The 13,440-nt window shown below is 36.7% G+C and overlaps 1 protein-coding gene across 2 annotated transcripts; it reads left to right on the top strand.

The window, feature by feature from the left end:
• The first annotated feature begins 724 nt into the window (after positions 1 to 724).
• Positions 725 to 12,495, top strand: LOC116257389 (nuclear transport factor 2-like). Of its 2 annotated transcripts, none has more exons than XM_031634098.2 (10): positions 725 to 860; positions 2,290 to 2,306; positions 2,418 to 2,555; positions 2,835 to 3,126; positions 3,201 to 3,433; positions 3,515 to 3,683; positions 4,496 to 4,617; positions 5,084 to 5,149; positions 11,574 to 11,643; positions 11,730 to 12,495. In XM_031634098.2, exons 2-10 carry the CDS (start codon positions 2,292 to 2,294, stop codon positions 11,948 to 11,950), a joined length of 1,326 nt encoding a protein of 441 aa, XP_031489958.1. In that variant the 5' UTR covers positions 725 to 860; positions 2,290 to 2,291; the 3' UTR covers positions 11,951 to 12,495. The 2 variants fall into 2 exon arrangements, with proteins under 2 accessions (XP_031489958.1, XP_031489957.1); XM_031634097.2 differs by having other exon boundaries at positions 751 to 860; positions 2,290 to 2,339.
• The last annotated feature ends 945 nt before the right edge of the window (positions 12,496 to 13,440 follow it).

Below are 13,440 nucleotides of genomic sequence, written 5' to 3'. Positions count from 1 at the left end.
AAGTACTTGTGCCTCGGTAGAGGTTGGTTTGGAATGTTTATGAATTTTACAAAAACACATAGTTCAAATAATTATTATTATTTTTAAATTTTTGACTAGAATATGAAATGAGTCTTTTCCTTTTAAAGATGTCAATAGATTAGATGTGGATTGGATATATGACTGCACTGCTTAAAAAAAATTGGATATAAAAAAATTGACATCCAACCAAAAAATTGGATCTGGTTCGAATTTAATAAGTGATATTTGATGGGGTCCATATTTATATTTAATTTTAAATAAATATCTTGACTTGGATTTAGTTTTAAGTAAATATCCTATACCAATGTCTATATACTTTGCAAGCCGGTTTTGAATACATTATAATGCGGTTCAGGTTATGTATTTAAAAGTTGGATTCATATATTTATGTATGTATATTTGGAAGTTTGATTTGGAATAGATTCGGATTGCAAATTTAAAAATGTATATGATATGAAATTTTGTGAACATCCGATAAATCAGGTATATTAAAGGTGACAACATCCCAACATTTTTTTTTTTACAAATGAGTTCCGTTCAAATCGAACATCTTTTGACCAAAACTCATGAATTTGAGCTTGAGCTCAGTATGAGTCGAGTATGGGACACCCAACGACACACTCAAGGCTATGGAGCATAGACTCTTCCGTTGAACATTCAACACAAGACGTTGAACACAAGACCGGGGCTCCACTTGAAGTCGCTCCGTACTTCACGGTGTGGATCCTACGCAACTTAGTCTTACAAAATCGGCACTCCAGGTTTCCGTTCCGCGTTGCTATTATCGGCCTTCCTCTCGCATCCCTTCCCGCGGAATCTGCTTCTCAATCGAATCGAAGGTGGGAATCTCGTTCTCCTTTCCTTTTGATTCTCCTTGGCGGAGAACGTCCCTTTCCCTTCCCTGTAGTTCTGTGATGCTGGTAGGCGTTTTCAACATGTTTTTGCTTGGTGATTCGAACTGATTTGAGTCCGGTTATGGTTTTAGGCGACGTTTTTGATGTTTTCCGGGATTGGGTATCCTTTGAACTTTGAGAAAACGGGTTCTGCTTAGTTGAATCTTCTTGCCATCTGGATTTTGTACTGAGATTTTGATCTGCTTCTTCCTTGTTGGAGTGCTTCTGCCGTTGGGCTTCTTTTGTTAAGCGTATCCTAGTGTAGGTAGTGGTCTTTCTCCCCCCTTCTTTCTTTAGATGGATTTTCCCTTTTGCTAGTTCGCAGTATGGTTTTCTCCTTTTTCCCTTTTATCTTGGCCTTTGTTGATTACCTGGTGGATTTTTACCGGATCAATTATCTGATTGCTGTAGTTTGCAAGCAAAGGATTTGGATTCATTTTGTTGTTTTAGGTTTGCCATTTTGATGGAAGCATGTTTCTTTAGTAAGCTTTCATTTGGTTTGTTGGTGGATGTAAGGACTTTCTTTTTATGGTCATTGAATTACCAGAACTGAATAGTTTTTCTTTTCCACACTTTCTTGTTATGGTCATTGAATTACCACAACTGCATGGGTTTTCTTTTTCTTTTTCCCTGCAAAGATTTGGTTTGTGTTCTTAATGTTTAGAGGTTAGTTTTTGAAATCTATGATACTTTTCTTCTCAAATTTCGTGTGCCATTCTGCTTGCGTTCGATTATCCATGTCATGCAATTGGTTTCTTGTATTGGTAGCTAAATAGCTGCTCAATCCGTTCGATTTGTAGTAAATGGTCAAATGAGGTTGGGCTTTTAATTCTGCTGGAAGACGTACATATTGTGGTGTAGTTGGTCCTACTTTCCTTCAGATTTATTGGTTTACTGTTTCCAGTGTTCTAGGCTTATAGCCTGCTTTTCCATGTTTAGCTTTTAGGGATTATGCTTTTAGTGTTCTTGTGTATGCATACTTTAGAGTTATTCTCCATTGATCCTTTTGCTAGTATGCTTGTTGAATGTTATGATGGTATTAGAATATCAAGAAACTATAACACTGCCTTTTAGTAAAAAAGGAGAATTTTGATTGGGTTCTGTACTTCAAGGTTATCTACATGCATGAATCTTAATTAAGAGTCTCTTTCTTTAATTAAAAGTATGCTTGTTGTAGCCTTGTAGCTAAACTTAGATAAACTGTATTTGGCGCTACAAATTTTTACTAGGTTCATTTTCTCTCTCTCACACACACGTGTACTTGGGCAATGTTTTTTGTAGTTTGCTTTTCAAAATTTTTTTATAGCTTAGCTTCCTTGTCTTTGAATAAATGTATGACCCTTTTCTATGTGTTTATGTTCATGGATCACTGTAGGGATGGCACCTGAAGAGGTCAGTTCTGGATCTACCCATAGCGTTGAAGTGGTGGGAATCTTGATTGATTCTACTACTTGGTTCTAAAGTTTCTATTTTTTACATGAATCTAATTGGACCATTTTGCAGATTGGCAATGCTTTTGTCGAGCAATATTACCATATTCTTCACCAATCACCTGAGTTGGTTTGTCGGTTTTATCACGACTCCAGCGTGATGGGAAGGCCTCATTCTGATGGCAAAATGGAATCAGTAACAACCACACAAGTATGTTTGCTCAATCCTTTTTATATTCGCTTTGTTGCTAAGCATCTTTTGGGTTACCTTGTTGAAATTACTATTATAACCTGGTCTCTTGTATTTATATATCTTTTGATTTTTTGTTTCCTTTTCCTCCTTAGTTCATGTTCATTCATGTTTATATATGGCTAGATTGCACCATCTTGGAAATAAGAATTTATCATGAATCGTGGCATCTGGATACAGGAACCTAGATGATTAAAAGATTATTACATACCACTTTTGATATGGCTATTTTTGGTTCAGGATATCAACGAGAAGATAATGTCATTAGATTACCATAACTTCAAGTCAGAAATTAAGACCGTTGATTCACAGAATTCTTTCAATGGTGGCGTAGTTGTTTTAGTGACTGGATCCCTTTTAGGAGAAGGAAATTCAAGCAGGAAATTCACTCAGTCATTTTTCTTAGCCCCACAAGAGAAGGGTTACTATGTTCTGAATGATGTGTTCAGACTATTGGATGAAACAGATGGTCCAGCTCAACCTAATGGTGTTAGTGAAGCTTCTTCTGAAGCTCCCTTAACACCAGAAAAAGGTACCTCTTGCATGGATCTTTTGTAGTGTGGTTTCTTGTTACCTAGTTCTGTATTTATTATGCTTCTTGTCCAGTGATCACTGAGATTCAAGATCAGCATGCATTAGATTCTTCTAATGCACCAGGAGAAGAATTGAATGATGGTGACCAGGCAATTGCTGCTTCTTATCCTGAAGAAAATTCTGTGGTTGGAGAAGTTGAATCTGTTGAAGAGACTGTTGATGTGGCTCCAAAAGAACCACAGCCTGTGGTTGAACCTTCTAATTTTGTTCAGGAAGAGCCTGTTAAGAAAACATATGCCTCTATTGTAAGTCTCAGATAATTTGTACTTGATAAATTCTTGGTGGATCCCCCTAGGCAACAACTTGAGCAATGCTTCTGAATGCAGTTGAAGGCCATGAAGGACAGCGCAGGGGATTCTCCAGCTGGTTCTTCTGCCCCTGTGTGGGTAGCACGTCCAAACACCGAACGGCCATCTCTTGCTGTGCCTGTGCCTATTTCAGCATCTGAAACTTCAGCACCTCCTAACAACGGTTCCTCTGATAAGGAAGGAGAAGGTCAGTAATTTTAACCCACAACTTGGAAGTCTACCACCTAGCCATGATTGATGAAGTGAAAATACCTGTCATTTTCTTTACCCATTTTAATTTGTTTTTCTTGCAGTTTCTTACTCATCATGAGCTTATGCATCAGCACGAATTCTAACGAGTTCCAGCATATGTGGGCCACTTAGATTGTGCTGTTTTGTTTTGTCTGCACGTCTGAATCCCATCTAGACTTCAGTGTTTTGAAGTTATTTTTAATGAATCCAACGATATGAATGGATTCTAGATTCCAGAAATATAGGGTTCAATGAAGTCATAAAATTTGATGAACTGATCAAATATCAGATTTTACAAGGATTTTTAAAGTTAATGGTCTTAACTTTGTCAGTCTCACATTGGGAAGTCATGTTCTTTTTTAATAGTTTCTATGTTTTTGGAAATTCCAAGTCCATCTATGTGGTCAGATTTGTTAAAAATTTAAAGAATATTTAGAAATATTCTAGAGGTCATGTTTCTAGGACGACATAATCCAGGAATCCTATGTGTGTAGTCACCAAGCAGGAATAGATGGAGCAGTTCTTTATGCACTTTGAAAATTGATAAAAATGATCCCATCATAATTCACAAGTAATGGGCTGGCTGGACTGGGCAGAACAGAAACTGCTTTTCTGATCCGTGCCTATAACCTACAATATCAGCATTTGACACACATCCACTTTGGTCATGGTATGGTACCTTTCGAAAACATCCATGTTACTTAGCACATAAAGGCTGGATCAAGATTCTCATGTTCTACTCATATGCTTCATTAACCATTTTTGCAGCTGATGGTCGCTCTATTTACATACGAAACCTGCCCATGAATGCCACTGTGGTCCACCTGGAAGATGAGTTTAAAAAGTTTGGAGTCATTAAGCCTGGAGGAATTCAAGTGAGAAGCAATAAGGTTGATTCATAATTTCTCTGCTTCAAGTGCATTTTGCAGGCATTTTTTCTGTCCATAGTTGCAAATATCACCAATATCTTAAAGATATAGTAACATTTTTGACATTTTGAAGTTACTGATATTATCACTGGGATATACCAATATTTTCAAAATATCATGTTATTTCATGGTAATATAACAATATTTCCTCTTTCGGAAAAAATGTATATTTAGGATGCATCTTCTGTTTTTATGTTTCTTTCATAATCTAAAAAATTGTGAATATTTGACAATAGTTGTGTAAGAAAAAAAGTATAAAACTCATAATTTCTCGTTGTTTCTATTATCTTCTATAAGTTTTTGGATTTCCATGTTTTTCCTGAGGAAGTTAAAGAAGACTTATGAAGAAAACCTTCCTGAGAAATTTCTTAGAAGATATATTTATGACTGTGATTATGGCCCGTCTCATTTACATTTTTCCATGCAGCAACAAGGATTTTGTTATGGTTTTGTGGAGTTCGAGAATTCAAGTGCTGTTCAAGATGCACTCGAGGTAGATATTTGTTTGTGATTGTTTTTTGAAGCTCCATGCTCATTTCCTGATGCTGTTTTTAGCCTTTATCATGTTAATTATTTATTGTCTTTTTGTGGAAAATTTCCAGAAGCATTTCTATTGAGTGGCCAATGGAAGGCTCACCATGTTGCTTGAGGCTCAGCATGTTGCTTGTATAGTTATTTATGTAAAATGGTTGCCCAATTGCTCTGTAGTGTGAGAGAAGATAGACAAAGTTAATGGAGCTTAGCTTTGTCCGCAAATGCACAATATATAAACTCTAATAGGTTTGAAATTTCAAGAATATTGAATTTTAAGGAATGTATATTTGAAGCATTTGGTGACAAGTCTAAACCATCTCAATTGGAGCAAGGATTAACCCTCTAATTGCAAATTCATAGAAGTTATTACTATCACTAAATTTTGCTTCAGTCACATTGTGGCACTGGCAGTCTGGCATATGGCTTCTCACCAGGGTTGCCGCACATGGAACAGGTTAACCAGAGTCCAGGCTTTCTCAACTTGATTACTAAAATATTCAATGCTTCAAAAGTACCTCATCCGCTGCCCTTTTTAGAGTTTTTTTTTTCAGAAAATGACCAGAATGCTCTTAAAAAGAATGGAAAGCTTCTTTTTAGATGGGAGCATCTCAACCACAGAGTTTCGTCCCATCCAAAGGCTGATTGGCTTGTTGGCACCATTTGTTAGTTGCCATCAGTGTTATAGAATGTGTAATATAACTGTCTATTAGTAAGACCAATACTTAGATGCATTATGTAAGATAAAAGATCACAATTTTAATTAAATATAAAATTGGAGAAAACTAGGAAAAATACGAAGTCTGAGAAACATGAGTTGCAAAACCATAAGTTACATGGAAACGTAATAAATTTCAAACACGAGACACCAATTTAACAGAAATATGGTAATCAAAGTGTATCCCTTAAATCAACTTAAAAACTAAGGTTCCTAATATATTAGTCTAATCTAAGGGTAAAATTTAAAGTACATGTTTCTAAAGTTTAAATCTCTGTGATGAAACCTTTAGAGTTTAGACTACTCAAAATAAGAGAAAATATGTATCCATGATAAGGACTTGGTGTGCTTTCACCAAGTTTTTCTGCTCTGCTACGTTTTACTATTCTGCTAGGCTCTCCCATTCCATTAAGTTCTCTCTTGATGTGGTGGTTGTTCAACTAATGCTACTGGTGCAACATCCTTATCTTCAGAATAAGGGATCGTCCAATTTTCTAGTGTATTATGTCGATGTTTAGAGTCAGGAACAATATATTGTGGAGGGGGGATTTGAATCATTAACTGTAAGTTGTAACCTTGTCCTCCTCTAGGTGAACTCTTTTATGAGTTGTTCGTGCACATCATATACCTTTGCATATACATGCAATGCAGCACGAAGCATGGAACATCATATACCTTTTCATATACATGCAATGCAGCATGAAATATGGAGTACGATCTTGTTGGCCAACCATATGCAATTTAAACATATGAATCCGCCCCAAATATGCAAGTTACAGATTGATATGTTTCAATTCTTCAAATTAAACGTGTTCTAACTGACAATATGGATATATAGGATAATCAGATCTTCTAGTGAATCAAAGCCACTGTTAAATCTAATCAAACACTGGGATCATGTCCATACAGTTAGTTTGCTGGGAGATAGACTCAGGCTGAAAACATTTAAGTAGAGTGTACCACAATCAGTTGTACAGTAACACTTCTCAATTCTCAGTTACATACATATATCACATCTGTGTAGGTAGTTTTTTGAAAACTATATGCAGATTGAAAATGTTGAACTAGTTTAATACGTAAGTGTATGGTAACAGTAATACTTTACCAGCTTCTCTCGATTTCTCTCTCACAATGCCAAATAGTGAACAATCTGAATGAGACAGAGGGAAAACAAGGGAGGGTTCAACCCCTATATGTATGTATATATATATATATATATATATATATAGGCACACACACACATGCACAAACAAACACATGTTAAAGTACTTGTTTTGTCTTTTCCCTTTTGTATGATGGGATGGGGTAACCGGTGTTGTGGGAAATTGATTAAGCTGGTTGTACTGATGTAACTTTCAAACCACACCTTAGCTGATGTGGGATGCTGAGTGTTAGTTTTCTCACCGTCTAATAATACCTAGTTTTCTTTCTGGTTTCAGACCTTCAGTATCAGTAAAAATGTTTTCCAATTGAAGGTATCCTGTCAGATATCTTGCAATGTTGCTAGTCGAGTATGGAACGTACAAATTTTGTGTAGGCTTCTCTTTGGTCAATCTACGAATAAGCTTCTTGAAACTGAATCAATTAATTCAAGTGGCTGTTGGTCTTGCTTCATCTGTAATAGATTCTTTACTCTCTCAACTATGGATTATGATATTAGTAGTGAACCTATGTTGTATAGGTGTGGGTCCAGGTGCAGCACTGAAAGAAAAAAAATTATGTATAGGTGCAACAAACATATATAATTGTATGGTAGGAGTATTTTAACATGTTTCAGCATTAACCTGCATATTTCGCTAGAACATACAGATCCATAAGATTTCAGAGCAGATTAACCTTGAGGTACATATCCATATGAGATTTTATAACAAATTTAGCATGTCTCATATATATATATATATATATATATATATATATATATATCATATGATAGATGGAAACATGTTCACTAAAAGATAAAAACGGAGAAGGCAGATGAGCATTCACTTGACCATGACTTGTGACAGCAAATAAAAATAAAACAGCATTCTGCTGCTACTGCAGGCATCACAGATAGAGAGAGAGAGAGAGAGGGAGAGAGAGAGGAAATGTGGGGGCGAATTTTGCCTTAGAAACACCTCCTTTTCTATGTTATCAAAGTTGCCAGGTGCAGCCTGGGCGACAGGTTGCACCTAGTGCCTAGGTGTATTTCATTTAACTAATTGTGGCTGTATATATAACATACAGTCAATATTATATAAATAAATTATATAATGTATCAAATGGTCATATATGACTTAATGTATACGTTAAAAAGTGTGAAAAACAACTATTATATATATTAAGTTATTAATCATTTGCTAAGTTATGTAATATGACTAATAGTGACATATAAAAACAATCCATAACGGTCAATATTATATGATTTATATTATACTTGTATGAAGAAAAATGTAAAGTTTATAGCATTGAAGATTCAAGAAACTGAAAGTCAATACAATAGATTTCTATATTCAAATGTTCTCTTCAATTCATAAATCATAACCAAAAAATCCTAGTGGTCAATGATATGAAGAAGATGCAAGTCTATCATCATCTGAACCATTGTCTAAATGAAATTGACGTGAATGAAATACAGACCTTCTGGTTGCTTAAATAACCATTTCCACATTGGAGGAGGAGTGGAAGACTATCTCTTCGTCTTTCACAACTTACAACCTTCAACCCTATTCAATCCTTATTAAAGAATCTTGAAGAACCCCACCGAGTTAGATGAGTGAGTGCCTCTTTGGCTTCGATGAACTATATAGGTGCAACTAGGCAGGACTAGGCGTGTGCCTAACGCACACCCACCTTACATTGCCGAAGTGCTGGACTTACGCAATCAAGGTGGAGTTGCGCCTGGGTGTCACTTAAGTGTGCGCCTAGGCAGCACCTTAACAACATAGCTCTTGTTTTTACCCTTTATTCCTAAGTCACTTGGATGTTGCAATTTGACTGCCGCACCCGTGTCAACACGACTCGGGTATGGGTGTGGCTCGGATTCGCACCTGACTCGGGTTAACAAGAGTCAGGTGTGGCTGATCGCACCCGATCATTTTTGTCCATTTTGGACATGCACCTGACTCGCGTTTGACTCGAGTCGGGTGTGGTCAAACCTCGTCAAACCTATTTTTGTCTTTTTTGATATTTTTTATTTTAAAAATTTTAAATGTTAAAGGAGGGTTTAACATTTTTTTTCCATTTCTGTGTTCTGTCATGGTTTTGTTGTTTTTTGTTTACTTGTTTAGTGCTTGTACTTTGTAAGCATGTTAATGCTTAATATGTTACATTCATATACACAATACATTATAACTTATAAGTATGTAATGTATAATATTCATATATAATTTATCCATAAAGTGTATGGTATCGAGTGTATAGACTATAGTGTATACTCTAAACTTCTTAATTCTTATATGTGTGTGTGTGTGTCTCTCTCTCTCTATATATATGTAATAAATTAATAATAACAAATAAATATTCTCTCCGCACCACCGCACCTAAATTTTTGGGGATGTGCCGCACCGGCACCCCGCACCTAGGTGACAGCTTTATTCTTTTATTATAAAAAAATGGATGAATTTCTTTAGTTTTTCTTTTTAATTATAAAAAGTGGATGGAATCAGAATCGGCCAATGTTCTATTGCTGGACTTAGGCGATGAAGGTGGAGTTGTGCCTAGGTGTCACTTAGGCGTGCCCCTAGGCAATGCCTTGACAACATAGCTCTTGTTTTGACCCTTTATTCGTTTGTTATAAAAATGGATGAACTTTTTAGTCTAAAAAGTGGATAAAATCAGAATCAGCCAATGTTCGCTAGAGTCTATTTCTTGACCTAAAAGAACCTGGTTCACTTTCAGCCTAGTGGATGTGTGATTGACCCTAGTTGGGTCTGCACCTGGTTTTGGATCAAAATGTTGAGGTGCAGCTGACAGCACTTAGATTATGCAGTTGGCATATTCCTCACACAGACCTACACCTCAGCCGTGACTATGTGGGTGCATTAGGACATTATGCATCACCTGCATGACATAGTAGTTAGTTTTTTGGAAGAAGGTACATGCTGCTATGTTTATCCTCTGTTTTCCTTTTCCTGTATTTGTTGGCTTGTTAGATTTTCCTTTTCCATTTTATCCATGATATACACTTCTTCAGTATACATTTTCAGAAAGTTGGCTAGGATATGCTTGCCTTCAAGCCTGTAAAGATGCGAGTCAACATATCCTGGTTTTGCTTGCACATGCAGATGTGGATGTGCACATGCACAAACAGCTTCGGCCTCATTACATTTAAGATATGTGGATTCAAAGTTCTTGAAAAGTTGAGGTTATCACCTCTGAGATTTAGAGCCAGCTTGGTTTGTCCTTTAGTAACTGGAAGCTTCTGAGTCATGACTAATGCAGTAAACTTTCCTGCTGAAGAATAAAGTTCGTGCTTCTCCTGAAGAGAGGAAGCTTGATGAACCTTATTTTGGTGGAAGCTCATAATATGATTTGAAACTTATTTCATCTTACTTTTCTATTCATTTCATCTTTCTTCTTAGTTAGTCATTGTTCATCATCTTGCCCTTGCATCCTTATTGGTACCTTTTAACATCATTAATGTGCTATTCAAGATTATATTAGGTATTCATTCACTTACCTTAAATTGCTACTTCTCATTGACACGAAGACTCATGTCTGAAGGTTCAACGGGGAACTTCACACGAGGGGTAGTTTGAATTCTTCAAAACCCAAATGCACTGCTATGTCACACGGGTTATCCCGGGAGGCACCACACCCATGTCAGCAGGACTGGACATGTCAAAATGATATTAGGTTCTTTTGTTCTTTGTCTGTTTGGTACTTTTATATGAATTTAATATGAATTTAATCGTTTATGAATAATGAATTTATGTGTTTGTTTGCTTAAAATCTTTATAATTTTATTATTGTTATCTCTCTCTCTCTCTCTCTCTCTCTCTATATATATATATATATATATATATATATATATATATATAACATCCTTTGCACCAATACCTACACCCACACCCATGTGATGTTGAAACTCCAGATGTGTCTCTTGCCTCAATTTTGTTAAATGGCCACGACTCTGGTGTTCTTTCTCTTAGAGTTGAGAGAATCCTAGCAAGAGGGTTCTCCTTTGTACAAAAGAGCATGTATGGTAGAGGGAGTCGCTCTCTCTCTATCTTTCCTACTGTCCTTGTGCATACAAGAGAGGACGAGAGGTATAACTTGTGCATACAAGAGAGGACGAGAGGTATAACCACTCCCTCCAAATGGGAGTGGGACCAGGTCCTCCCTGTCTTTGGTGGCCCTGGATCTTAGAATCCAACACATCCCGACTCACCCGACTTATTTTCTGCACGCACAGCCTTAGATGCGGTGATCCTTTTGCATGCTCATGAGACGGAGGTTATTTATTCCTTCACTTTTTTGCTTGTTGTGGATGTTTTAACTGTTGTTGCACTACTGAGGTGCGCCTATCTTTCTGTCCCTTTCACAATGTAACTTGCATTAGCTTATTGCCGGGATCTGAAGCTGTGATTGTTTGATGTCTTGAATTTTTATGTTGCATGCTTGCTGTTGTTCATTAATCTATATATGCTAACGTTTTCTTTTTTCTTTTTTTTTTTTACGCTCTCAGGCTTCTCCTGTTATGATTGGCGGGCGGCAGTGCTTTGTGGAGGAGAAGAGAACAACTTCTACAGCCCGAAGTGAGCAAGTTCTCTCATTTAACCTTAATTGTTCCCATTGGTTTCTTTGGTTTGGTGTAGATCATCTGCTTCTCTTGACTCCACAGGTAGTGGGAGAGGGGGCCGGTTTGCTCCAGGAAGAGGTGGGTTCCGAAATGATGGACAAAGAGGTCGTGGTAATTTTGGCGGACGGGGTTATGGGAGAGGTGAGGTTGGCAATGCACGTGGCTGGGGCACATCTGGACGGGGAGGTGATAGTTCTCAGCACACTGATCAAAATGGCAATGGCAGGGCGAGTCGTTATGCTGGTGCAGGATCCACTGCATGAGGGGATTGTATTGGCTTCCCATTCTGCTGAGGTGACAGAAAAGTTGGTGAAATTATCCAACCTCGTAATATCTTCAGTGTTGGTGTGAATGCTTCTAAAAATGATTCAAGGCTTCAAGCACCCATTCGACCTTTGGTGATAAATTATTATTTTAGAATTACTATTGTTATCTTCAATAGAATTCATTCTAGAGCACTTCAAGGTAACGAGTGATTTTGTTATTTTTCCCCAAATTGATAAAGGGTGGCTTAGGAGTCTTTTCTCTTTATGGGTTTCCTGCCCAATAGATTGAACTGGCAGTATTGGGGTAACCCCTACGCAGGAACGTTTCTTGAATTAGATTGAGCTGGCAGTTAAGTTGGTGCATTCATCTTGCTGCAGGGAGAGATTTTTTGTTACGTTTTTCTGGAGAAACCCAATTGAGGCTTGTTGATTTTGTTAACTCCGGATGATTACTTGCATTTTTATTGTTATTATCTAATTTTGGCTTGGTATATATAGTGAACAGATTGTTTGCAATGACAATTATCAATTTTGGGTTGTCATTTGCTTTGGTTTTCTGCTGTTCTTTTTGCAAGGATTTGTTCGTGGTGACTTCATGAAATCAGGTTGGTCATAAGGAAATTGATTTAACCTCTGCAATCTACAATAAGATTCTTAGAGCTCATCATCTGGATACTGTTACTATTATGGGAGAGAGAACTCATTGGCTGGCTAGCTTGCCCGTGCTAACATATTTTATCCGACTTATTCTGTTAGCACGCTAAGTAGTGGCAAGGCTTTCGCTTGGAGTCCTGTGCGCCCTATGCAGATGATGTGTTCATGGAGGATGGGGAGGCTTCCAATGGAAGCTGCAAAATGGTGTGTCCCAGACCTGGTTGGTTAGACAAACCTGTACACCGCAGGAATGACTGAATGAATGAAGATACCCCAAATGAGGAATAACAACAATTGTGTTGATGGCATAGCCGCAAAAAACTCTTTTATTTCTTTTCCAAAATATCGTGTTAAAGCATGTTAAAAACATGTTTTTTCGAAAAACTCCAAAACCAAAAAAAGTGTGAACATTTCTTTGTTTTCTGTTTCTTTTTTATTTTTTTTCATCGTTTTTCTTGTTTTTTATAGTTTTTAGTTATCAGTTTTTTAATTTCATTTTTTTGCATTTATTTTTACGATTTTGACCACTTGTTTCTTTCTCGCCAAAATTAATTGTTTCAAAATGTATGGTGTTTTTTCAAAAAGAAAAAAAAACTGTCATTTGAAGCTTAAAAAAGCCTCACTGTTTTAAACCATCTGAAACCTGAAAACAATGTGTCGAACGTGTATGGCGTGTCGAAGTAATGTGCTAGAAAGATATGAAAAAATGAACTTCAGGTTGCTGGTGAGCTACCCCATCCTTTAAGAGCCATGCTATATATATATATATATATATATATATATATATATATATATATATAATAGAGAGAGAGAGAGAGGGGTCTATTTTTTTT

This window comes from Nymphaea colorata, chromosome 7 (assembly GCF_008831285.2).
Source record: "Nymphaea colorata isolate Beijing-Zhang1983 chromosome 7, ASM883128v2, whole genome shotgun sequence".
Taxonomy (NCBI): Eukaryota; Viridiplantae; Streptophyta; class Magnoliopsida; order Nymphaeales; family Nymphaeaceae; genus Nymphaea; species Nymphaea colorata.
The sequence above is the reverse complement of the archived record's forward strand: the minus strand, read 5'-3'. Positions and strand labels throughout refer to the sequence as shown.

Excerpts from the sequence above, each read along its gene's own strand:
- LOC116257389 (XM_031634097.2), top strand. The coding sequence starts at position 2,292 with ATGGCACCTGAAGAGGTCAGTTCTGGATCTACCCATAGCGTTGAAGTG. Across the intron at positions 2,340-2,417 it reads CTACCCATAGCGTTGAAGTG|ATTGGCAATGCTTTTGTCGA; the intron begins GTGGGAATCTTG and ends ACCATTTTGCAG. Across the intron at positions 11,644-11,729 it reads AACAACTTCTACAGCCCGAA|GTAGTGGGAGAGGGGGCCGG; the intron begins GTGAGCAAGTTC and ends TTGACTCCACAG.